Below are 26,669 nucleotides of genomic sequence, written 5' to 3' on the forward strand. Positions count from 1 at the left end.
TTTACAATGCAATCATGCAATGACTATCTCATACCAATGCAATGTTACCTAGTTAGCGAGGATGAGGGATCTGCTGTGGATGCTTCGTGAAAGTGTACTCTTCCCCGGTGGGCGACGTTGGTTTACCCTGCATGTTTAACAAATTGATCACTCATTGGGAAGGTAAGAAGAAGATTGACTTTTACCTGTGAGGTGTTAGCTTCTAGATGGATCTTCTCTCTAACGAGCTTGATGCGATGTTTTTTGCTTATCGCCACCAGGCGATGTTTGTTCAATTTGGAACCCGTGTTTTGGCCAAGGTGCTGTTTGATTTTAATGTTCGACTGAACTGCCTTTTCAGGCTTCCGGATGCTGAAGAGATTATTGAGTGAGGTTAATTCTAGCATAATGCCTCCTAATAGCTGGAGGTTACCTGTTGTAGGTGTACTACACTGGGATTCCAGAATTCGCCTTCTTTTAGCAGAGGTTACCGCTCTGTCGGCTTAATGGGTTTTGTGGTCAAAGTCGCTCGGTGTGTGGTACTTCAGCCTTGACTTAGAATCATTGGAGATAGGCTGTCTCCGCTTTGTCCCCTTAAAACACCCTAAAACATGAAACATTTCTTTAGGGCACAGTGCGTCGTCTCATTTCATCTCATTTGCGTTACTTACAGTCGTGCGATTGTTGGAATCACTTTGCAGGAATTTTGATCACCGAACAATCTAGCACTGGTTTTATTCACGACAAATTAGCGGCACTTCGTCTGCATGAGTCGAACGTTTTGGCGGAAATGATCTTGATGGGTGTAATGACAGTTGGTGTAGCGCGTGAGTGTTGGTTGATCTTGTCGGTCCAGTGGTATTCCAATTTTTGATAATACAGTAATGTTTCTTCATCTCGAACATGTTGTTATATTTTACTGAAAACCAACATACTGTAACAACTCCGATTTTATCCCGAAAGAAATTTTCGGGAATATCAACAAATTCCCGAAAATTTCGCTAATGTTGTTTTATCCTCTTCTGTGCTTCGCTTATCGGCTATTACTGACTTGACAAATAATTCCAAATATGGACCTCAAATACAGTTTTCTACGAATACGAATGCAGTTTCGCTTATGTTTTAAAACTTCACTTATATTGACTGATTCAACAAAACTTCCAATCGGTGGACCTCGAATACAGTTTGCAAGACGATGCAATACAAGACTTACTAAATGATCATAAGATTTGCTTGCTCTCACAACGATAGTGACATAAAAGCAAGATTAGATTTGGTTTCCATGCTGCGCAGTATGGTTTAAACTAATTTTGGCTACTGGCTTTTAGTCTTATAATTAATTGAATTTTTGCAGGTTTTAGAGATTGGATTTTAGGCTACTTTGCTATCCATGATAGGATTTGTTTCATGTAATCTGTATGAAAATGCTGTGCTTCTTGGAGTGCTTATTTTAGGTTGAGCAGGTTATTTTAAATGAGTTAGATCAGTTTTGTGCGTGGTGCAAAATTTAATTTTGAGTGGAACTGTAGTTGAAACTTTGTTCTAGTCTGGTTAATTGAGTGAGTTGTTTTGGCTACTACCATAATTGGCCAGGTCGGGACCTGTTACCGGGTTGCTAGTTAAATTATGGAGCATATTTTCGTGGCGTTGAGCTTTTTGGTTAACGTTTTACTGTGTACATAGCTGGTATTTTAGTCCTCCTTGATGTCTTTGGCGTGATAAACTCCGGTTTTTCCGCTCTTTATGTCTTCTAATAGGTAGTTGTTGGAACCTTGTTTTTTTCGCACTATGCAGGGAATAAATTTGGGTCCTAGTTTCTTCGTTCGATGATCTATGGCTGAAGATTGCTCGAATGATCGTCTCCACACTACGTCTCCTTCGGCGAATTCTCGGTTGCGTGCCCGCAAGTCGTAACGTTGTTTGCTGCTTTCGTGGGCTTTCTTGATACGACTCAGAACGAACTCCTGGATGTTCTTGATGACTTCAAGTCGCAACCCTTGCGCTTTTGCTGGATCATCTACCGTGTTGAGACTCGCTATGGGATAAGCTTCTGTAAAAAGGATGTGGTCTCTTCCGAAATTGCAATAGTGTGGACTGCAGCCTAATGTATCATGCTTGGTCGTGTTTATTGCACACACTATTTGTTGTAGGTGCTGGTCCCAGTCACGTTGGTCCACGTCTAATAGAGATCTTATACAGGTGACTAGGGTGCGATTCGTCCTTTCTGCAGCATTACACATGGGAGTGTAAAAAGCTGTCTTCATGTGTGTTACTCTGTATCTTCTCAGGAACGATTGGAAAACCTGCGACAAGAATTGGGATCCAGAGTCGGAAACGATGATTCTTGGGGTCGAGAAGCGTAAGAATACGTAGTTTTCTAAAAAATTAACCATTTGCTGCGCGTTTGCAGATCGAAAGGGTTCCACAATTACAAATTTTGTGATCCAATCGACCACGACGAGCAGTACGCTGAAACCTTTTCGAGATCTGGTCATGGGTCCCACCCAGTCTACCGAGATCAGCTCCCAGGGTAGTTTCGCAGGTTTGGGGTTGCCTAATGTAGGTGTTAGGGTGCAATTCGGTGCTTTGGAGGCTTTACAAATTTCACAACTTCTAATGTATTTCTTAATGTCTACTGACATGTTCGGCCAGTAATGGTCTCGTTGTATCTTTTGAAAGGTCCTTTCGTATCCCAAGTGTGCTGCCGTGGGTATGTCATGAAATCTTCGCATTATTTCCGGTCTCTCCGGTCCAGGAACGACTTTCTTCCAGCGATGTGCTCGTCCTCCAACCTCATTAACGATCGAACAATGTTTATACAGAAATCCTGCCACGATACGGAAGTCTGGGAAGCTATCCTTGTCAATGCTGATTTTCTTCCACAATTCATTATACCATGAATCCGTCGAAGAAGGCGCAATCACCGCTGAGATCTTGTTTATCATTTCAATTCGGCTCAAGCAGTCCGGAACTATGTTTGCGCTTCCTTTTCTGTACTTTATATCGAAGGAGTACGCGTTCAGCCTCAGGATCCATCGAGCCAGTAGTGGAGTGGGATTTTTCATGGTTTTCAGGTACAAAAGACTGGAGTGATCGCAGAAGACTGTGAAGTGAGTACCTTCAAGATATCCTCTGAACTTTTCTATAGATCTTATGACGGCCAAGCATTCCCGTTGGGTCACGGAATACTTCCTCTCTGCGGGAGACAATTTCTGCGAGAAGTAGCACACGACTTGTTCTCCTTTGCTAGATTCTTGTGTAAGTACTGCACCAATGGCCATGTCACTAGCATCACAAGCAACTGAAAAGGGTTTTGAGTAATCGGGCGTGGTTAGCACAGGTGCTGAGGTTAGCTGATTCTTCAGAGTTTGGAAAGCTTTCTCACAATCTTCCGACCATTTAAACTTCGATTTTGCCCGCGTAAGCTCTGTAAGAGGAACTGCTGTCTCCGAAAAGTTTCGTATGAAGCGTCGATACCATCCACACAAGCCGATAAACCTTTGGACTTCTTTTTTGGTCGAGGGTGTCGGGAATTTGCTGATCGCATCAACTTTAGAGTCATCCACGTGCCAGCCTTTCTCATCAAGAACGTACCCAAGATAATTCAGAGATTTTCTGCAGAATATCGATTTCTCCGAGTTGATGGTTAATCCGGCTTTGCCTAATCTGTGTGCTATCTCCTTCAGATGGACCAGATGCTCTTCGAAAGTTTCTGTGGCAAGGATAAGGTCGTCAAGATAGACGAAAACTCGTGGTTCCAAGTCGATGAAAATGTGATTCATGACGCGGGAAAGTGCTTGACTTGCTGTGGATAATCCAAATGGTACAACTTTAAATTGATAGTGACCGCGCTGTGGGATGGTAAAAGCTGTTTTTGGTCTGGATGATGGCTCTAGAGGTATTTGCCAGAAGGCAGATTCTAGATCTATAGACGAGAGAAATTTGGAACCACTCAGGTTGTTCATTATAGATGCAATGTGTGGGATTGGATAGGCTTCCTGGACGATTATTGAGTTCAATTTTCTGGCGTCGAGACAAAGCCTCATAGAACCATCTTTCTTCTTGACGGCCACTGTTGCGTTATTCCACGGGCAACACATTGCTTCCTCTATTACTTTCAATTTCAGCATACGATCAACCTCCTTGTTTAGGTCATCCAACACGAACTTCGCCATGGGATAGTATTTCTGTTTGAAGGGCGCGGCACTTCCGGTGTCAATTGTATGCTGATATATGTTTGTCAGACCTAGTCTTCCGGTGTTTTGCATTGTCGGAAACTTCGAGATTGTTTGTTTAAGATCCTGGATTTCAGTCGGAGTAAGAGAGTCCACTATGTCCTTGTTAACGTTCGATGAAATTGTTACTCCACACACCATTGCCCGAATGCCAAACGCTTGCCAGAAGTCCATGCCTAATATAAAGGCTTTTGGCATGGATTCGATGAACAGAACCGGTAGGGTTTGCGTTTTGTTGTTGTATGCTATTGGTAGATATGCAAAGTAGGATACTTGATGAGGGGAGTTGTCAACCGTTCGTACTTCTCCTTTGACCGGGTATTTTGTCAAACCGAGATCATTTGAGATTTTTGTTAGCTCCCCGCCAATCAATGAACACGTAGCTCCACTGTCGAGTAATCCTCGAAGAGTTCGACCTAGGACGGTGACTTCTGCATATGGACGGTTGTCCGTATTGATGGGGTTGATTAGAAGTGATGCAATTTCTCGAAAGTGTGGTAAAGCAGCGATGTTGGGGATATTGTTTGAGTTGGAAGAGTTCTCCTTCCCCTCTAAAGGCTCTCCCTTTTCCCGTTTCCCGAAAAACTCTGGTGATTTTCTGGTGCTAGCTGCCTCCATCTTGCTTGACAACTCTGACAGTTCCTTGTTGTGCACCCCTTTCGGCCACAGGTGAAGCAGAATACGAATGTTCTTGGGTTTTGGCACATGAGGTAAGTATGTCCTGGGGTTTCGCACTGCCAGCATGTGAGTGTTATCTTCGTTTTCTGACCATTTGTATTCGTCGAGTCCTCTGAGTATCTTGGGTTTCTGTTGAAGGGTCCTTGCCTCAAGTGTAGAGCGTTGATGTTCTCAGTAATCGTCAGCACGTCTTCCTCTGCATTCATTGCCGTTTCTAGTTGCGTTAGTTCTCTTTCCTGATATTCTTCTCGTTCTAACTCCGATTCCTGTTCTATGACACTGTTTTCTAACATATTGACTTGTTGTCGACCAATGTTGCGATATGGCAGTTGTTGAGCAGGCGAGTTGATCCCGGTTATCCTGGTATTTTGAGGTTGGAGTGGTTTGTTCCACGGTGGACGATACATTGCTGATGGTCGGTTTTTCATGGCGTACGATCGGGATACTTCAAAGTCTTTACAGACTTTCACTAGTTGCTGCACCGTTGTAACCTGAGACGCGGCTGCTATTGGCACAAATTCGGTATTCAAATGGGATTTTATGATGAATAGCTTCTCAGATTCTGGCATCGGAGGTTCGATGATTTCGAAAATTGATAACAAATCCCTGTAGAAAGAAGTGAACGATTCGTTGGCTCCCTGGAATCTTAGGTACAGATCTTGTTTGAATATCTCCGAATAATATGGTGGCAGGAATTCCTTTTTGATTTCCAATTTGAATGCTTCCCATGTGTGGAGATAGCGATACGTCCTGGTGTACCATTCGAATGCGCGACCTTTAAGCAGTTGCTTAACTGATCGCAGCAGCGTGGTGTCATCCATGCCTTCGGTTTCCGCGTACATTTTGATCTGGTTAAGAAATTCGCCTAGCTTCTGGATGTTGTTTTCTCCTCCGTACTCTTCTATTTTCCATCTATGTAGTGGTTGGGAAAATCTGCTTGGGTTACTATTATCTCCCATTCTGCTTTGTTGGGCAGCATGGGCATTAAGCGGCGATGTCAACCCGTTAGGATACGGTTCAAAAGCTCCTCTTCTTACAGCATCGTGGGCGTAATAATTTTGATACGTACCTTGTCTTTGGATCGAAATTTCATGCTCGAGCTGGAAGCGTCTTTGCTTCTCTTCTTCCAAGCTTTGTTGAAGTTGTCCATACTGCATTTGTAACTGGGCAAATTGTTGTATTTGCTCTTGTTGCTGACGTATCAAATTTTGAAACTGGGCGTGTAAAGTTTGGTCAGCTTGCAGGGGATGTTGTGACGAATTCAAAGGTGCTGGTGTTGTCGGTTGTTGCTGTTGTGTCCACGGTTGGCGATCCCATTGATGCGGCTCTTGCAGTTGTTGGAATTGTTCTTGGATTAGTTCTTGTTGTTCTCGCTGCTGTGGGAGGTTTCCTTGCTGTTCCCGTTCCTGTTGTTCCGGTAGCACAAGGTTCCTTTGTTGTTCCGCTCGATTGTTATTATGCTGTTGACCCAGCAGTACATGTTGCTGCACCACCTCCTTTATGCTCGACTGCAAATTTGAATGTTTGAGTCTATCTAACGTTTCCTTCTCCGTGGGCAGAATATCCTGATCTCCTGGCCGCCCTCCTACGTTGGCAGGTTGTTGTTGTCGTAAGCATTCTTCTATCCTTGTCAGTGCTGCCTCTAGTTTTGAAATTGTTTTGTTAGCGTTCGTCGTTATCATTGAGTCCTTTATCAAAGCCAGACGAAAGCGGTAATGCAACAAACGTGAGCGATACTTTTTCAAATCCGAATATAATTTTTGTCGAATAGCTGTTTCTACCAAGTGAACTATAGGTGATATTTTTGCTTGGCAGTTGTAGATATTATCTACATCTGACATCACATTCGTTGAAGATGTTGGGATGTTCTTCTCCTTGGCTTCTTTGTCGAGGATCGTTTTCAGGTTTTTAAGTTTCACTGATCGGTGTACACTTAAATTTGGCCTCACTCCACGCAGTGCCAGCTCAAAAGTAAGCTCATCATCTTCTAAGTGGTTGATATCCATCATGTCACACAATTTCCACGCACTTTAACCGTTGACAGAACTAGAACGTTAATTGTAATTTCAACTTATGTGGGTTTATTTCGTTGGGCGCCAATGTTACAAGTTCGCCACTATCGCTTTTTGTCAGAATAATCACGCGATCGATGATTTTAAGGGAATCGACAAGCTGGCAATCGATGACTATGTCAGCTTAAACTCAAGTGTGCTCAACCATAAGCTCATAATAATAAAATGGCACGTAGCAAATTTCATGGTATGATGCTCAAGGCATCTTTTAATTTAAAGTAGCATCAGAGCGAAAGTTGCATTATCCTAACATAAACTGTATTGACTTAATGTATAGATTCTACTTATAACTAAGCACCTGTTTGTTCCTTGGTACCGCTGCCAACAAGTCAGCTCACTCTGCTCACAGTCGACGGGGCCCCGGTCTCGAATACTGGTTCAAACGGCTACATGCAGTCAGCTCACTGTGTGAATCAATGAAGGATGCGTGCAAACCCTATGCTCACGTTCACACTAGCACGGCTCTCTTCCACTCAACTCAATCACGGCTATGTCACTTCCTACGTTCCTGTCCTCCTTCATGCATACATGCTCGACTTCGGTACATGCGATCCCATGCGTTCATGCGTAAGGCTGAGCAAAACGTTTCATGATGATGCGGATTGATGATGATAATATCGTGTCTCTCCGATCATGCTCCGTTCACAATCCTTCAGTAATGCACGCACGTGCTTAGTTGCTCTCTGGAGATATGCCTTCCATGTAAACACTGGCGTCGCTGGCGCAAGAGAAGGTAGGAGGTTACCACAGTTGATTGTGTCCACGCAATCTAGGTGATGACGTTGCCGCCCTTCAGGCGTTTCCTACGGGCGTCAGAGCCGATTCAGAAAAAAGGCCCTAAGAGAATTTTGTTAGTTTCATGCAGATCATGATATGTGAACAATGCACATCCTACCTCTATCGAGGACCTTTTTCGCACTATTCGAGTCCACCAGTTTCCGTGCTTGATCACGCTGCTCTAGCTCACAACGTTCACCTGTGTTTGATAAAATCCATTTTTACAATGCAATCATGCAATGACTATCTCATACCAATGCAATGTTACCTAGTTAGCGAGGATGAGGGATCTGCTGTGGATGCTTCGTGAAAGTGTACTCTTCCCCGGTGGGCGACGTTGGTTTACCCTGCATGTTTAACAAATTGATCACTCATTGGGAAGGTAAGAAGAAGATTGACTTTTACCTGTGAGGTGTTAGCTTCTAGATGGATCTTCTCTCTAACGAGCTTGATGCGATGTTTTTTGCTTATCGCCACCAGGCGATGTTTGTTCAATTTGGAACCCGTGTTTTGGCCAAGGTGCTGTTTGATTTTAATGTTCGACTGAACTGCCTTTTCAGGCTTCCGGATGCTGAAGAGATTATTGAGTGAGGTTAATTCTAGCATAATGCCTCCTAATAGCTGGAGGTTACCTGTTGTAGGTGTACTACACTGGGATTCCAGAATTCGCCTTCTTTTAGCAGAGGTTACCGCTCTGTCGGCTTAATGGGTTTTGTGGTCAAAGTCGCTCGGTGTGTGGTACTTCAGCCTTGACTTAGAATCATTGGAGATAGGCTGTCTCCGCTTTGTCCCCTTAAAACACCCTAAAACATGAAACATTTCTTTAGGGCACAGTGCGTCGTCTCATTTCATCTCATTTGCGTTACTTACAGTCGTGCGATTGTTGGAATCACTTTGCAGGAATTTTGATCACCGAACAATCTAGCACTGGTTTTATTCACGACAAATTAGCGGCACTTCGTCTGCATGAGTCGAACGTTTTGGCGGAAATGATCTTGATGGGTGTAATGACAGTTGGTGTAGCGCGTGAGTGTTGGTTGATCTTGTCGGTCCAGTGGTATTCCAATTTTTGATAATACAGTAATGTTTCTTCATCTCGAACATGTTGTTATATTTTACTGAAAACCAACATACTGTAACAATTTATTTTCAATAAATTCAAATGCAACGACATTTGGTTGTTTTATATTTCTTCGAAATTTCTCAACGAATATATGTCATTGCGTGAAAGTCACTTTTCCTTCTGTGCGAATTAATGAATTCAATTGAAAGTCTACGGCCACTCAATTTCAACTTCCCCATTAGGCACTGGAATGCCTTTTGGTATTCACAGTTCACACACAAGATAATTAAAGGTTTAAAATCAAATGAAGGGACGTTGAAAGACATTACAAATCAATACGACGATAATCAAATTTTAACTGCCATAAAAACCTATTTTGGTATCCATGATTCCAATTAGATTGCATCAAATGTGAATTTACTGTAAACAATTAGGGACATGTAAATTTCCTTTCGGTTAAGAAAAGCATGAGATGTATTTGACATTGCAAGTAGTTTTACATGAAATCAACCTCATTATCACATGTAAATAGCCGATTTCCTTCTACCCACGCAGTTAGGGAAATTTACATGAAACAGCATGGGTACAAAGACATCGGGTTTTTTAGTGTGAAAAAACTGCATAGGTCAAGGAAGTTTACATGAAATAACCAGTTCTAACACATGTAAATACCCGATTCCCTTCTACCCATGCTGTTTCATGTAATTCTCCTAGGATTTTTCTAAGTGTGTACTATGGACTCCACAAGCAACTGCGGTCGAGAAGACTTAGCCCTCGCACGAAGTGTAACCTGTATATGACGCTCATTAGACCGGTTGTTCTCTACGGGCACGAGACATGGATATTGCTCGAGGAGGACCTGCGTACACTCGGAGTATTCGAGCGACGAGTGTTAAGAACCATCTTTGGCGGCGTACAGGAGAACGGAGTGTGGAGGCGAAGGATGAACCACGAGCTCGCGCGCCTCTACGGCGAACCCAGTATCCAGAAGGTGATGAAGGCTGGCCGGATACGCTGGGCGGGACATGTTGCGAGAATGCCGGACGACTGTCCTGCAAAACAGGTGTTCGCTACGAATCCGGTAGGAACAAGACGAGCGGGGGCGCAACGAGCGAGGTGGTTAGACCAAGTGGAGCGTGATCTGGCGAACGTGGGGTGCCCGAGAAATTGGAGAACGGTTGCTATGAACCGAGTGAATTTTAGGAATTATGTTCGTCAAGTTATGTCGTGAGACGGAATACTATGTAAATAAAAATAATCGAAAATTTCGCTTTTTGAAATACACTTTTTGATATCCTTATAGGTAAAACGCCTTTAAATAGGCAACGAAATTCAATTTATTTGCTGATATCGCGGCAAATATGGCGGCAGATGATTTTTTCGAATCAAATATTGGTGCACATTTTAAACTTGAAAAAAGACTCCATTTGATATAATTATGCATTGGTATCATAATTTAGGAGTCAGCAAATAAAACGAATGGCGTTTTGTTTTGTTATTTGGGTTTTTCAAAAGTTAACAGCATTCTAAATTTGAGCGTAAAACACATGGTATGGCGCGCATTCTGCCCCAATTTCGATATGATTGTTTTTAATTGAAATTTGTGAAGATTAAATGAAATATTTAAAAAAATATTTCTAGTCATTCAAAGGGGCAGACGATTGAAAAAAAAGAAAAGCTGAAATTTAATCAGTCTGCGCAGTCTGGTTTGCCATAAATACTTAGTTTTTCCGTCTGTTTCTAAGAATTTATGTCGTTTTATTGAAATTTTCACCTAAGAAATGACAGAGAAGCTTGGTTGCCGCAACAAAAATGTAGAAAAACATCATTCGTAGCCATAAGTTGGCGTATTTGGGCCATCTTACTCCGCTGGTACGTCTTGTACAGTTTTCCCCTATAAACTTTGCAGGACTTTTTGAAGCGCTATGCAAGAAAAACTGTCGCATTCAAAGACAGTTTTCTTTGTTTTTTTAATTATACATCGTGTCAATCGTTATGAAACATTGACCGATTTGCAGCTTCCACAGATCGTCAGCCTCCTCAATTACCAGACATCGAATTTTTCATTTTTTTTCTCCTTGGTTAACTCCGAAAAATACCGGCAAGACTTTTAAAAGAAAAGTTTTTGGCTGAAAACCTGCCAAGCGCCGCTAAAGAGTTCGTTTTGCTGTCCATTACGATTTTTTTTATCAACATATCTCCTCACCAGCGGTCTAAATATTTTGCGCACGGTTTGACCACCATATTTTTTTTATTTTACCTGAGGGCAGCATTTATATCTTGTAGAAAAGAAGTCAGGCCTGTTTATAAGTTAGCTAGACAAACCAGTCAGAAAAATTTCCCATTTACCCTCTAGCACTCCTTGAACAATTTACCATATAAACTTTGGTGCAATAGTTGATTTCCAACTGTTTTAGGGTCTCCAACTGGGATTTTCCTGGATTTTCTCAAAAAAAATTGTCAACTAGTTTCAGTATTGGACGCGTTCTCAAAAACGACTTGACAGATTATCACCAAATTTTGCACACAAACACAATACAATGCTAAGTAGCTTCGCTGAAAATTTCATCAATTTTCATTCATGCCTTCTGAAGTTATTCACAAAACAAAGTGTTGCATTTTTTTTCGAATACACTCCTTAATTTATGTAAATGGGGGCCGCCAGAAGTAAGAATTGCAGAATTTCTCCCGCGTATTGTGAGCTAAGCAAATCAGGACAATTTTTTTCAAACCCGGTAAATTTTGGGCGATGATTACGAGTTTTTCATCTTAAAAAAAATGAAAATGAGGAAAAGCACTTAAATTTTTTTTAATCGAAACACGTCATCAGAGTTCAGCTCGTTTTTAAACTTCCAAAAAACCATGTTGATAAACCTGGCTGAAAAAAAATATTATCTTTGAAAGCTACATTTTGATACGAATCTGAATTGTGATTTTTTTTTTATTAATGCTAATGTTTGTATTCTACTGATGAAGATTAAATGTTCTTCTCTTCCGGTTAAAAATCCAGAAAAATACTTTTTTTACAATATTCTAGCAATCAACCCAGACTGTGGTTAACTTTACTTTCCCACTTTTGGTTTGAAAGCATGTTCGATTAAAAAAAACTGGAATGCTTATCCTACATTACAATATACACAATTCTGGGGTACTTCTGCTTTAAAATTATCTTCTACTGAAGTGAATATCCTGATTTGAGTTTATCATTCCCAATCGACTATTCTCAAATTATTTTATCATAACAACAATCTCATATTGAATTGCGAATTTGTGATTTGCGAATTGAGTGATTCTCTAAACATGAACATTTCATTTTTTATCTTATCTTTTTTTCTTTTAAATTAAATAAACAAAAAAATATTTTATTTGACTATGCTCGAATTTCAAGGATCAAACTAATTAGTGTAGGAGAGATCAGGGCATAATTGCCACCGTAAGGAAAACGCTTATTTAACCATAGAGAACAACTATAATATATGAATTACATAATTGTTTCGTGTTCAGACACTCAAATAGTATATTGCCTAATTGGTTGAAACTTGAAAAAGTAGATAAAAACGTTCAAAAATGCATTTTCAAATTTTTTGCCGAAAGTTGAAAACTAGTCATTGTAGGGACCCCCCCCTGGGACAGTATAAGCACCATTTTTCGGGGCAAAATGAGCATTTTCTGCCGGAAAACCTAGCAGCGAATTCAACTCGATGAAGTCAACTGAATAATAGAGATACAGCTTTCATCTGTCGATTTGGCCTATTGGTAAGGTGTCGGAGAGGTAATCAGTAGACTCGAGTTCAATTCCTCGTCAAGGTGATTTTTTTTTCACTTATCATTCATGATCGATGAATTTTGCACTAAACGGTGAGGCGGAGATTCATCAAACAAAGCAGTAACAAAATAATCTAGGTCTGTTTGTAAAATTCAAAGAATTAACACATGCTCATACATTATGTTTCTGGTGTTTTGTTTGATGGATGATGCTACTAGCCGTATAATCAAATATAATAGAAATCAATATTCACCACACTTGTTTTCCTCATATAATGAGAAGGCGACACCATCAGCATCCTCTAGCGGACAAAATGGAAGCACTTAATCGAGAAATTCGTCTAACTTGTGAATAGCGTGTATTCCTGACTTGACTTGATCAGGGATGCCAGTAATAAATGGAATTGTCTATTTCTATTCATGCACCATAAAAATTTTAGTGAATCAAGCACTTTGTAGCAATTTTCATTATTCAATTTTTATTCATTCAATCGTTTCTTCTGATATTGTTTCTAAAAATGGTGTTTTTTCAGCTGGTTTTATGATGGAAAATATTGATTGGAAAGCCTGCCTGTTAATTTTATTTAACCTTTGTTAACTTCTCGAAGAACTTCTATACGTTCAACTACTGATAAATACTAGAAAACTTTCCGTGCGCGGCGATAGAATCACCAAAAATCAAGTGTACCAATGGCCGCACACAACAAAAATGTAATTTTTTCTGCAACAGAACCTTCAAAATGTCCACTTTTCTTCACAAATGATTCATTATCAAGCTACAAATAACAAACGTTAAAAAATATTTGCCGAGGTGCTCGAATTCAACACAAAAATCCGAATATCAAAAAGGCACCCGCTAGCTCACTCGCTAAGGACAACAGATAAAATAGCATGCGGAAAAAACAATCTTGGTTTTTTTTCTGATTTCAAAATGCAGAATAAATTCATTTCTATTAGAAAATGCTAAACATAGATATTTTCGTTGTTGAATTTCGGAGAAAGTAAAAGGAGATGATAACATCCCGAATAGAAAAGTACGGTGAAAAAACCATGAATTCCATATTCACAAACCATAAATTATACGGTTTTCACTATAATTATTATCGTCCTCGAAACCGTGAATGCACATTGAAATTCATAGTTTTCAACCATACATTTCATCGTTTTGACGAAAATAACCATGAAAAAGGGGTATTGTTATGCAGCGTGACCATGAAAAAAATGGCGATTTTCCATACATTGGGAAGTCCAAAAATATTAAGTTCATGGTTAAAACAGCTTCCAGTTTTTCATGGTAAAATCATGAAAATCAGATAATTTACATTGTTTTCACGAAGATGGAAATCAAGGTTATTCAATGGTATGTAAGCATTGTTTTTACTGTACAATTTCATGGTTTACCATGAAAATTTCATACTGGGATGGATTGGGAAATTTTGCTAAAGCTATCACTCGTCTCAAGGAATGTTATTCATGATTAGTCGTGCTTTTGAAAACTTGGTTACGTTTATTACAAAGCACGATCAATCAGGAATAATATTCCTTGAAACAAGGAATAACTTAAACAAACATGTTAATTTTGATTCAATAATTGTGAGTCACTTGTTCATAAAAAAAATTCTAAATAATACATAATATTGATGTTATAAAAATTTTCACAACTTTTTTTTCGTTTAACAAATTTTTCTCACTTTTCATTTTTAACCATTTTATTAATGCTTGCACTTCGATCCCGTTCTTTATTCAGCACAGCTCCGACCTGCTGCAAATGGTTCAGGATCCAAATTGGTTTCTGTCTTGGTGGATCGGGCAGCCACTTTTCAGGTTGCCTGGGTACGTACAGCAGTCTAAAAACCAAAAACGAGTGATTAGTTGAACAAATCGAAACAATTTTCCGTAAAAATGTTGAGTTTTATTTCATTCGCAAGGAACGAATTACGCAAAATTTTGCTGACTCTGATGAGAAAAATTGGACATAATACTTACGACAGACACTCGCCAGTAGAACAGGATCCTTCGCGAGATCGTCCTCCATGTAGACTTAAGGACATAGTACATTTCCGAAGGCTCGTTTTTCTGTGCCATATCCGAGGGAAGTGCCGTCTACCGGAAGTCTTTTCAAGAGCCTGCCTGTAACCGGAACCGTGAAACAGCATCTGAAAAATAGAATAAAAAAGTACATTAAAAAATACAGCTTGGAAAAATATTATTAGTTTAAATGGATACTCACCATCCAAGATATTTTGTTATAACTGCTCGCCATAAAAAAAAACTTGCTCGCAAAATTTTACTTCAAAAATGGCGCGCATCCAAAAACAAATCTCTACACGATCAATTGAGAATGTGTAAAAAAAGGTAAAGTTTACCATTGTTCGTTTTGGTTTGGATTTTCATTTTACCATGAAGTACACTGTAACGATAATAATCGCAAGAAAATTATTGTGAGACCGCGTTTCTGCCATTTTCAGCAACTATGAAATATTTTGAACTAACGATATAATTCACGGTGACTTTAAAACTTATGGTGGTTTCATAATTAAATGCGGTTGACAGATATTTAGATACTACGATGAAGTTTATTGTTAAATTGAAAATCACTGTTCGGTTATTCTAAAACCATGGTCTTTGCTATTCGGGATGTTCGGACGGCATCCCTGATCAGCATTTTGACAGCTCCAGATTCACACTTTGAAAGGGCACAAATTGTTTTTTTTATTTAAAGAGACAAAAGTTTGCAACAGAATTGTTTTGTTCTTCCTAATTGAAACCAATTATTGAGTTATTATTGATATTCTTTTTTTGTTACTTCATTTTGAAAATTCCATTTTTTTATAAACTTATCAATATTTAATTTTTGTCTCTGAGCTAAAATTTGTTTATGTTTATTAAGCTACCGCTTATTTTTATTTTCCGTTTTTTATGACATATTCATAAATTGTAGCTTTGCTTTGATCAACATATTAACGTACTTTTTTGCCAATACCCTAGCACACGAAATACAAAAAAAATGTTGTTAAAACTCAAAATAAAGACAAAATAAAATGAATTTAGTGGAATTCGATTTAAAGGAACTTAAAAGGCGCAAATATTTGATTGAGAAAATCTAGTTTGCTTGTTTACTCGTTAAGTGCTCGAGGAAACTCTCAATGCATGCTATGACAAAAGTCTAAAATCTGTGCTGGCAGATTTTATCGTGGATGTCGTAATGGACGATGGAATCGAAAAGTTATTCTTTCTCTCATTAAGCAAAACCCGTAAGATCTGTCATAAGTTGGAAGAAATTTTAGCTGCATCCCATTTGCACTAATGGAAAATCATAACCCAAATTCGGCAGGGCCTATTCAAATTTTTTTAAGATATTTATGAAGTCATAATAAATTAGTCATTTATTACGAATGCTTGACCTAAAACGTTTTTGAGTCTAATAACATTCACTTTTCATTCTTTCTTTTTTTTTTAACTTTGCGCCAAATCAATTGTCATATCAAAACCACGATGTTTAAAGATTTGGATAACGTTTTGAGAATTGTAAGAATTTGCGGTGTTAATAATTTATATTTATTCAAAAAGTTATCATTTCACTTTCCGCCTTTTCGATATGCTACGCCACACTTATTGCGATTCTCAGTTGAAAAATCAGGACACCTGGCATCTCTGGCATCAAACCCCCGAAAAAATTAACAGTGTAATACTTCCATTTCTGTCGCCAGATAGCGCTATTCGTGTCTCCCGATTTCTCGTTAAGTGGTGTATATCGGTTTAAGTATATCTGGTATAATGTAACAATCAAAAAAATCAATCATGAATGGTATATGTAAAAAAAATCCCCTCGAACAGGAATCGAACTCGAGTCTACTGATTACCTCTCCGACACCTTACCAATAGGCCAAATCGACAGATGGAACAAGTCAAGCTGTAGCTCTTTAATTCAATTGACTTCATCGAGTTGAATTCGCTGCTAGATTATACGGCAGAAAACGCTCATCTTGCACTGATTAAATGTGCTCTGTTCGCCCCAGGTCAACAAATTTAAGTAAAAACGCGTTTTAATATTGATTAAAGTGAAAAATAAAAAAATTTATGCAGGTGAAATTTGAGAAACAATGAGAAACAAGATGATTAAAGGTCATAAAAGCTTATTTGGTGGTGCTCAAAAATTATAATATTTTCGTCACTTGAGAACCTAGCTGGTTATTATTTTATATTTCTGTAAAGCAGATAAGGATATTTCTTTTTTCGGTGAAAAATACTATAGGTAGTACGAAACAAATCCTTATAAAAATTTGTTTAAGAAAATACGTACTTTTGTAGGAAAAAGGAGTGCTTATTATGCCCTGGGTGCTCGTCATGCCCTTATCTCCCCTATAAGAAAACATTTAGTATCGAATATTGAAAACGAACCATATAAATTTTTTAGATTGGCCCAAAAGACTGACCAGTGCAAAATTTCAGCTCAATCGGACTTGATTTAAGGGTGCCAAATGACTTAAAAATGCATAAAACGTCGAGATCTGGTGTTATCTCGAAAAAAAATTTGGTCAAAAATCGACTTTATGGAAAATAGCCTTTTTCGGAAAACCAACTAGTCCTAGAAAGTCGATTTTTGATCAATATCAGCAACCATACTCCAATTAGATCGAAGATAGTCGTATAATACTTTTGATAACGACTTTTTTGCCATATAGACCCTTTCCGATTTTGGCAACATTCGATTTTGGCACATGTGCTAAAATCGAGCGGCTTTTTTGGAACAACATTACCTTTAAGTTCTTGCTATAACAGCCGATATAATTTAGATAAACACCATAAATACGTTTATATGTTCTTAAATGGTGTTAAAACCACATAGAAAAACTCAACACCAAAAACATAAATTTAAAGAAATTCTAAAGTATACGAACGGGGTAACTTTGATCAATATAACATTTTTCCACATAATCATCAATAACTAAATCGAGAGTTAGAATATCTCCAAAAATTGTTCAATGTTTAAAAATTTATGAAGTGAGTTTCAAATTGGGAAAAACTTGGTTTGTTTTTGAAGATTTCAAATGTAAGTAAAAAGGTAATTTCAAAATCTTGAAATTGACTCACAAATAAACACCCTGCCTGATGAAATCAAAGCGTTTCGAATCAGCAGGTGATTTATGTCCGAATTCAACTTTTTCCTTGGTAAATGTACAGTTTTTGTTGAATTTTGAGGTTAATTTTTGATATTTGAAAAATGAGGACATTTTTCAAGAGTAAGCTGGTTTAAGACTAAAGGCTAGAAACCTTATAAAACGGTAAAGTTTGGAGGAAAAAATAAAATGGGAATTGATAGAAGGCAAAACTTCATTTTTTTTAGTTTAAGTTTTATAAGTAATGTTAAAAAAAATTTAGCCCTTTAATTTAAGGATCACGATGTTTTGTTTTTTTTTAACCACGAAGAAAACTAAACCAAAAAACACCGAAAGTCAGCATTGTATATCTCAGAATTCACTGGACCAAAAGTTACAAATTAGGTATCTTTGAGCCACCGAAAGGGTTGTGTTTAATTTTGAAGAGTTTCATGATTATTTTTATATAATTTGAGTTTGATCCGAACTGCTTTAGTTTATCAATTTACTAGCATTTGTAAATATCATGAAGGTGTTTTGTATCCTTTATGATCAAGAAAACTCATTAAATCCGTCAAAATAGAGACTGATCAATGTTACCCCAAAGCATCAAATTCTGAACAAAGGCGAATTCGATTTATAAATAAAATTAAACGTATTCTAATACATTTCTGCAACCATATTTTACGTTCATAGGAATTCAGTAGTGGTTTTAAAAATATGAAACATGTCACATACCCCTTAACAGAAAAAATTATTGAGAAATATTGAAAAAAGTGATCAATCCTACCCCGTTTTACGGTAAATGTAGACGTAGAAAACCAAAAGGATCAAGATAGAAAAAAGAACGTCAAAAGTCAAATCGCAAGAACCTTCAAATATAATCGTTTTAAAGTCAATTGAAGTTTACATGGCTAAAATGACATAAACTTTTGCGTTTCCGTTTTGAACAGAATGCTTTGCGCAAGTGACTCGGATAAACACCATCAATCATTTCAAATGAAACATCCCGTCATATTTTGCTTTAATAACGTTTCCTCGAAATCCCCACAGCAGGTATAAAGTCAATGGTAAGCGATAACGAAATCACGATATCAGATTGTGTGTTTCCAGTTATTAGGTGTTTATTCCATCAAAACAAAAACACTCAATAGAGATGAGAGTGTTTTCCCTCCATTCCTTCCTTATTCATCCCGGAGCAACCGTGAGTGGTCCCGACAAAATTTCCCGACTTCTCGGGAGTCGCGGTAATCCATTTACTTACCAAAATGATTGAACCAACACCCTCGCCTCGCCTCGCGTTTTTCCGCAACAACATTGAAAGTTAGAAATTTAGATGGAGAGTTTCTTCGCTCCATACCGTTCTTTTGACAGTTTGCCATTTTCCGACAAATGTTGATAGATACAGACCAAGTCAAGTCAACCAAAAGTTTCCCCGTGTCTCAGTGAGTGGAATTATACAGCGAAAAGTTGACACGTGGGCTCTTTACATAAATGGCGCACGAGATGCCAAACATCACATAGCCGGGACGGGACCTTCTGCGGAATATTTCCAAAGTATGGTGAAGGTTGAATGAAAAAAAAGTAAGTCCGCCTGATCTTCCTGGTAGAAGTATTGGCGGGAGTATTGAGAAAAAGAAGATGATAGGGAAAAAATCATGCGAACGTAAAAAGAACCTGTGCTCCAACCGGAACGACTGCAACGACAACATCTCGGTGGGAAGTGAATGCAATGACGATGGAAACGTGGCCTTCCTGTCTGCGGATACGAACAGCCTTCGCCGCACCCCAACACAGTGTAGTTTGAGAAACGTTTAACGGGAAAAGCTCAAGGGTATTCCGGCATAATGGACCTCTCTGGTTGGAAATTTTCCTCATGTACCATTTTGAAGTGATGATTATCACTCAATGAAGAACATTACCAAACAACTTTCTCCTTTCCATTCAAAACAGAAAAGTAAACAGTACATTCGAAGTTGATTATCAGTCAAAAACAAACATTTAGAATGTAAATCTCAGGAAATATCAACTGAAAGTTAGTTTGGAAACTTTTTGAAATTTTTCTAAAAAAAACTATTATTTGAAGTTTTACGGAACAGGCTGTTTTTCTAACGGGGTGTCACGTCTCAGAATACCCCAAGGATGGATCCTAATCATACACAAACCACTGGATATAAATAAAATTTCACATGACAAAAGCTGGAAATTTACATTCAGCAACGTCTGCGTCTTTCAACTAAAATGAACAGAGGCTTATTGATCAGTGTGCGACAGTCGTGTTTTGTGGGAACCCACAACATCGGAAAGACAAGCATCCTGATATTCTTTGACGAAGTGAGCATTCAAATTTTTATTATCATGCACATTGAAGAATATGGACCATCATAAATGGGACTCACAACTTATGACGTAAAAGTGTTTAGTTTGAATGTGGACGTCGTAAAATTTAGAATTCAAATTTTCAAATCAAAATTCAGTATTCGAATTTGAGGATTCAAAACTAAGTCACCCTGGAACAAATTATGAAAGAAATTATGCAGAACCATGTTACTAGATTCTTTTAATAAAAAAAACTACAACTCTCATAGCCACTTTTCCCTCTCTTTTTGTACCACTTATCCTTATTGAGAAAATTGTAACGATTTTCTGTACAGAATTGTTTAAAATGAATCATAAAATTGAAAGAAAGTGTTCAGAAGCACACCCCAAACAACAATTTTAGCTTTATTATAGTCAGCAAAACATCGTTAGGACTATTGTATTAATCTTCATAAAATGCTAAAGCGCACCAGAACTCTTATAAAAATGCTGAAATCTGGCTATTTGTCTATCGTCTAACGTCAACATGACCAAATTTTTATGCTTCGATAAAATTTTGGTCACCAAAGGTTTTATAAAGCTTTCATAAAACGTGCTGGTCAAGATTTTAGGAAAAATGTGTATGAAATAGTATCTTAAAATGAAACATTAGAATAGGGAAATTTTAATAAAATATGGGAGAGTGGGGAATCATGGGCCACTTTTTTTCGTTGTTCCATAACTTCTTTATTATAAAAGATAAAATGAAAATAATAAATGGTATGGTTTTCTACATTTTCAAGATATCATAAGGAATTTTCTTGAAATTTTTAATAAGTTATTTTCCCCAAATTCTGACTGTTTGAAAAAAAGCTATATTTTTTGGATTTTGAAAAATGGTGGGGAATCGTGGGCCACCAAATCCAAATTGACCAAATAATATGCAAAGTTCATGAGTTGACCCAAAACTGTGATTTCCTAATTCATTTCGTTATTTTAAAGCAATTTCAGATGATGAAATAAAAAAGAGAGCTGTGTATGATCGCATAGATTTCAAAACCTGGCTTGCGAACGTTTTGGCAAAATTTCTCATATAGGATGGACAAAATATTCTTCATAACTTTCATTTGGCATAAGACAATTTTACAGATAGGAAAACGTATTTTAAGTTCTGAATGTGTTTAAAAACATAAAAATATAGGTGATTCAAGATGTGTGGCCCACGATTCCCCACAAGCTATGATTTGCAAATTGGTTGCATTATTGTGACTTATTGATGTTTCATCAAAAATTCCTTATCCACGTAAAAAATCATGACAAAACTGAGATCATAAGCGTATGAGCATATTTTTGTTATGCACTTTAGGTTCCCCATTGATGAAATTAGCGGGAGTTTTTTTAACTATGTAAGTAAATTTTTCCAACTTTTTTTAGCTTGATAAACAAAAGAAGCATATGATGCGTATTTCAGTCAACAACATATAGGAATATATGCTCACGCAAAGCGACGACGATGACAGTTGGTTTGAGATTTTTATCTCAACATACATCTGAGATATTAAAAGTGGCCCACGTTTCCCCATGGCCCACGATACCCCACTCTCCCCTACTTATTTTGATGGGAAAATTAAAAAAAATGCGCGAGAAACATTTTTCTAAATAGATACATAGTTGTAATAATGACGTCGCAAACACAATGGAACTGATTGAAAATAAGCCTGAAAAAATATTTTCCAATTCTTGACATAGTGAATCCATCAACATGGCGTCATTTTTTTGCATTTCGATTGTGCAATCAACATGGCGTTAGTCAATTCAATGCTAAATAGCTTTATTATAATCAGACATATGGCTAACTAATTTTATAAAGGCTTTAGAGAGCCATATAAATAGCTAAATTTTGACGTTCCTCTCGCAAGCCAACCAATTACACGCTTAAGATGAGTTCCTCATTTCTGAGTTGTTAATCATTAGTACAGTAAATGAGGATAGGAATTTTGAATGAAATAAATATGGGATGGTTGTGAATGATCATGAATGAAACCACACAGAACCAAATTTTGACTATTACGTGTCACAGAAAACTGCAACCTTTAAAATAAATCAGCTGTAATTAACAAAACCTGTAATTTTAAATTATTTTCCTTGAAAGTTAACGAAGATTCATTTATTATTACCGAAAGTGTCCTGTAAAAAAGTTGTACACTACTTAAAAATTAAATGTCACGAAATCATGTTTTCGACCTGTAAAATTACGGGAAATGTCCTGCTCCTTTTTGTTACAGAACATTTGCGTAATTTTACAGGGAATGATTTTTGCTGTGCATGAGTTGAAGTCGAATTTCGTTGTCTGACGCCATTTAGAAATCTAAAATGGCGGTTTTGGCTAAACCGTAAAATGCTGTAAATGACTCAAAATCGCATGAAACCCTCACAGTATTGGTGTTAGATGAAAGGGTTACACTAGAAGAAGTCGAATATCGCTATCTGACGCCATCTTAAAATCGAAGATTGCGGCTTTCACTAAACTTTAAAATGCTGTAGAAGCCACCTTCTTGGATTTCATGATGGCGACGGATGGCAAAATTCGCTTTTTACTAGTTAAGCTATTTCTCTCAATTTTCATATTGTGGGGTTTCATTTGATTTCCAGTGATTCACAGCATTTCAAAGTTTAGCGGAAGACGCCATATTGGGTTTCAAAATTGCGTCCGCTATTGAAATTTGACTTGTACTCGTTAAGCCCTTTTGACTAATATCCATACTGTGGGAGTTTTATGCGTTTTTTCAGTGATTAAAAAAAAAATTAGAGTCAATCGGACGCCTTTGACTTCTACTAGTTGATCCGTTTCAACTAATTCCCAGATTGTTAGGGTTTTATGCGATTTTCAGTCCTTTATAGTATTTTCAAGTTGAGTGGTAGCCGCCATCTTGGAATTCAAGGTAGCGTCAGATAGCGCAATTCGACTTCTACCTTTTTAGCCATTTTACCTAATAGGGTAAATGTACCCGAACTTGGCCCCTAAGGCATGGTTGACTAGATTTCCCACGATTGTAGTCTTCCTGTAATATGAACCTTCAAAAGTCCTCCGACAAATATGATTGCTTACTAGCCTGAAATGCAGTAAAAATGTTTCCTTGCTTTAAAGTTGTGGATAATTTGAAATAAATCTGATCAAACTATTGATTGAAATGCTCCTTATTGTAGCCCCGTTCCGAATTGTGGCCCTGTATTATTTCCTTAAATTGGCCGTCTCTAGAAAAAACTTGCCTCACTAATACAACAACAGCCCCCACGAATTCGTTGATAATATCCTGGAAGGAATCAAAACAATGTTCTGTATTTTTTTTTTTCAAAAAGTCGGAAGAACCTAATGGCAATCAATTTTTAGAATTGATATTTGCGTGCAGAATTATAATTTTACGTAAAATTTTTTTGACTTGTTTATTTCAGTTTATGGTGTATTTAAAATTTCTATTATAAGAATGATAATCTAAAACTAGTAGGTTTCAAAGTATTGCATTGGTAAACATAAATATGCTTATAAACCAAGGAAACAAATAATTCGTTCATTTTTTCAACATGCAATCATGATAGATCTGTTTCCATTGAAGTTAACATACGATAGTGAATGTTCATAATTTTTTTTTATTCCACTCCCATAAAACGAGGAGAGACATTTAAAAACCATTATGACCGAGCAAGAAGCAAGCTAAAGCTAAAACTCAAGTAAGCGAACGATTCAATGAATCATGCATATTTGAAATGTCGCCCTTAGGAATTTTCTAGCAATCGTATGTGTACACTCGGATAGCAAAACAAGACAAACTTTCGCTAACTCCAGCCAGCCTGCATCTCACTCGTTCGTTTGGGAGCTATAGGCAATGGAAGCGAACAGCAAATTCAAAAGCTGGGTGAAATTCAAGCTGCATCTCACTCGCACTCATGCAAAATCATCACTCAAACTCGGCAGCGCTTCCTTTGCATATTCCTTTCCTACGGAAAACAAACGTCGTCACCTCTGGTGATGCACAGTGATCCATAATCTAAAACAAACTTGGTCAAAATATTATTTTTGATCACATGAAATTGAAAACAATAAAGGTTCAAGCTCCTAATAAAATATTATTTCAACATTGCAGTGTTCGGCACAAAAGCGCTAATCCGCTAATCGCTAGTTAGTCCGCTAACTTTTTGTTAACGGTTTAATTTTGCCGCTAAGTTTTGATTGATCTAGCGAATTAAAAAGTTTCGCTATTTTTTTGTTCCGCTAATTGAAGACCGCTAACTCCCATATATTTGTTTCAATCTCTCGAATAATTATATTTAGATATAATGAACTTTTTGCCATTAATCAAGTTGAGGTGACATTGGGCATCATTCTGATTGCTTAATTGGATTCATTGGAGGAATGCGTACTGAATTTAGAGGAAAGTTGTATTTAGTGTCATTTTTCCCCTCTTTAAGTACGCAACATTTACAGAAGAAGATAACAATAAAGGATGTTAAACAATATAAAACTATTTTGAACATCCCTTGATCAGCTTTTGTTTTAAAGTGGTTGATATATTCTCTTTTCGCAATACAATTTTTTAAAGATTTTACAGATCAGTTCATATAAAAGTAAGATAAAATCACCATAGAATAAATTGACAGTGAGTTGTTAATAGTTCATTGTGTGTTCGTTTACTTAAAACGAAGGCTACAATGAACTATTAACATTTAAAAATTGAAAAAACGTGTGAAAATGCTCCTGCAAGTTCAAAAAAGGGGAAAACAGGTTAAAGATTTCAAATGAGGATAATGTAATAATAATGCAAAAAATGGAATGAAATGCACAAAAGATTATTTGCAACAAAATTGCATACTATCTACTTTACACAAAACCGATAAATCAAGTAAATATTTAACCAAAATTTCCCATTCTGTTTTTTGCTCTGGTATTTGTTAAGAAAATTCCTATCTTTGACAGTTATGATTTGCTACGTGTAAAAAAATTCGATTAATTTATCGAATTTATCGGAATGAAACTTTATTGATTTCTGCTTGGGAAGTTGAAAAAATCAAAGGGGGGAAGGGCTTTGCAAAAGAAGAATTTGATATTTGTTCCGTCCTAATGTTGTTCAACAGTTAGCGATTAGCGCTTTAAGCTTAAAGCGATAACTTTTTTGGCACATTTAGCGTATTTAATTAGCGATCGCTAACTTTGAAGGAGTTAGCTATTTAACTAGCGGCGCTTATTTTTCAGTTAGCGATGCCGAACACTGCAACATTGTAATGCAATTTTTTTTATATAAACGTAATATTCAGAGTGTCATAATTTGAACTTTGTAGGTAACCATTCCTTACAAAGCGACACATATGCAGCAAATTTTCAGCTTCAGCATAAATAAAATGAAATCAAAATTCGTTGAACCTTATTCTCAAATGTGGATTTTTTGGGTATAGATATAGTAACTTCAATATTGAAATCCAAGATATCGATTCGGATCTGGATCCGGCTGGTTTCAGGCTCATTTTATTGACTAGAAAAGTTCTTGAAATTTACCCAAAAGGGCAGCTCAAATTGTAGCATTGTAATTCCAACTAAATGCAAAATACGCTTGAGAGATAAATAAATTTATTAAAGTCCAAAACACATTCATGGTTTTTTTTAAAGTTATTTCAATCATTATTTTTACTTTCGACCGGCATTCCAACTTCCAAACCTCTGTGCACCAAAGGCCGGCAAATGGCTGCCGGCTGCCGACTGCCTGCTGATGTCGTTCTCACACATACAAACAAACTTCAATTAGTGGAATTTCATGCCAAGATAAGGCCAAAAATTTATTTATATTTTCTTCAATTCTTGATAGAAAATGTACGTTGTTTGGAGTAGGTTATAATTTTATATTTTCCAGCATGTTTTGCTGTAAACAACGGTATTTTTAGTGATTTTTTCATAAGGAAGTGTGTTTTTAAAATCAATCCGAAGATGGCAGATACACTAGCAAGGTAGATTCATTTCAGATTTTTCCGAAGATCATAATTTTATTTGCAGTTTGTTATAAGAAAAAAAAATTATTACGCAGTTAGTTGGATTCAGTTGTGGACAAATGCTATGCAGAATGTTGACATATGCGATTTTCTTTTGTTTGATTTTTTTTATTTTTAGGCATATGTTTGACATGTAAATCACCAAAATGCATTTTGGCATGCCAAGATAAGGAGCATGCCAAGTTAAGGCTCACTTACCCTACCCATATTGTGATTGTTCCATTAGAATTTCAGTAATTTACAATTTTGAAAATAAAAGCAGAAGCCGCCATTTTCGAATAATGATGGCGTCAAGCAACAATTTTTTTTCCCAATAGTTGGACCTTTTCACTCAATACTCATATTGTAGTGGTAATCATACCACTTCCAATGATTAGATTTTTATATATTTTTCATTATAACTCAAAACCAACACACATAACTTATCAAAAATGTGTAAAAATAGGAATTCTAATTCAAATTGTGCAATCTTATCTGAGCGTGTCCTTTTTTGACATCTTGATCGAGAACTGTCACTAAGTTTTATGACGATATGATAATCAAACACAGATTGCTATTATAAAATATGCAAAAGAAAGCTTGGAGCCAAACTTCTATGTTTGTGATTTATTTTAGTTTTAACAGAGCATTCATAACTCTTTCAAAACAATTAAAAGAGTATGTTTAG

General features: G+C 37.2%; 2 protein-coding genes and 2 long non-coding RNA genes across 4 annotated transcripts in view; all 4 read right to left on the reverse strand.

The window, feature by feature from the left end:
• Positions 1-26,669, reverse strand: part of LOC129755141 (adipokinetic hormone/corazonin-related peptide receptor variant I-like) — a 294,680-nt gene that overhangs the window by 230,919 nt on the left and 37,092 nt on the right. The window lies entirely within an intron of this gene.
• Positions 206-790, reverse strand: LOC129755144 (uncharacterized). The gene is made up of 3 exons (XR_008739195.1): positions 651-790; positions 413-583; positions 206-351 (listed from the first exon to the last, which is right to left on the reverse strand). It is a non-coding gene; the product is annotated as an uncharacterized LOC129755144 (long non-coding RNA).
• On the reverse strand, positions 8,167-8,774 carry LOC129755143 (uncharacterized). The gene is made up of 3 exons (XR_008739194.1): positions 8,612-8,774; positions 8,374-8,544; positions 8,167-8,312 (listed from the first exon to the last, which is right to left on the reverse strand). It is a non-coding gene; the product is annotated as an uncharacterized LOC129755143 (long non-coding RNA).
• Positions 14,195-14,940, reverse strand: LOC129755142 (uncharacterized). The gene is made up of 3 exons (XM_055751495.1): positions 14,800-14,940; positions 14,556-14,725; positions 14,195-14,416 (listed from the first exon to the last, which is right to left on the reverse strand). Exons 1-3 carry the CDS (start codon positions 14,830-14,832, stop codon positions 14,257-14,259), a joined length of 363 nt encoding a protein of 120 aa, XP_055607470.1. The 5' UTR covers positions 14,833-14,940; the 3' UTR covers positions 14,195-14,256.

Source organism: Uranotaenia lowii, chromosome 3, assembly GCF_029784155.1.
Source record: "Uranotaenia lowii strain MFRU-FL chromosome 3, ASM2978415v1, whole genome shotgun sequence".
NCBI classification, from domain to species: domain Eukaryota; kingdom Metazoa; phylum Arthropoda; class Insecta; order Diptera; family Culicidae; genus Uranotaenia; species Uranotaenia lowii.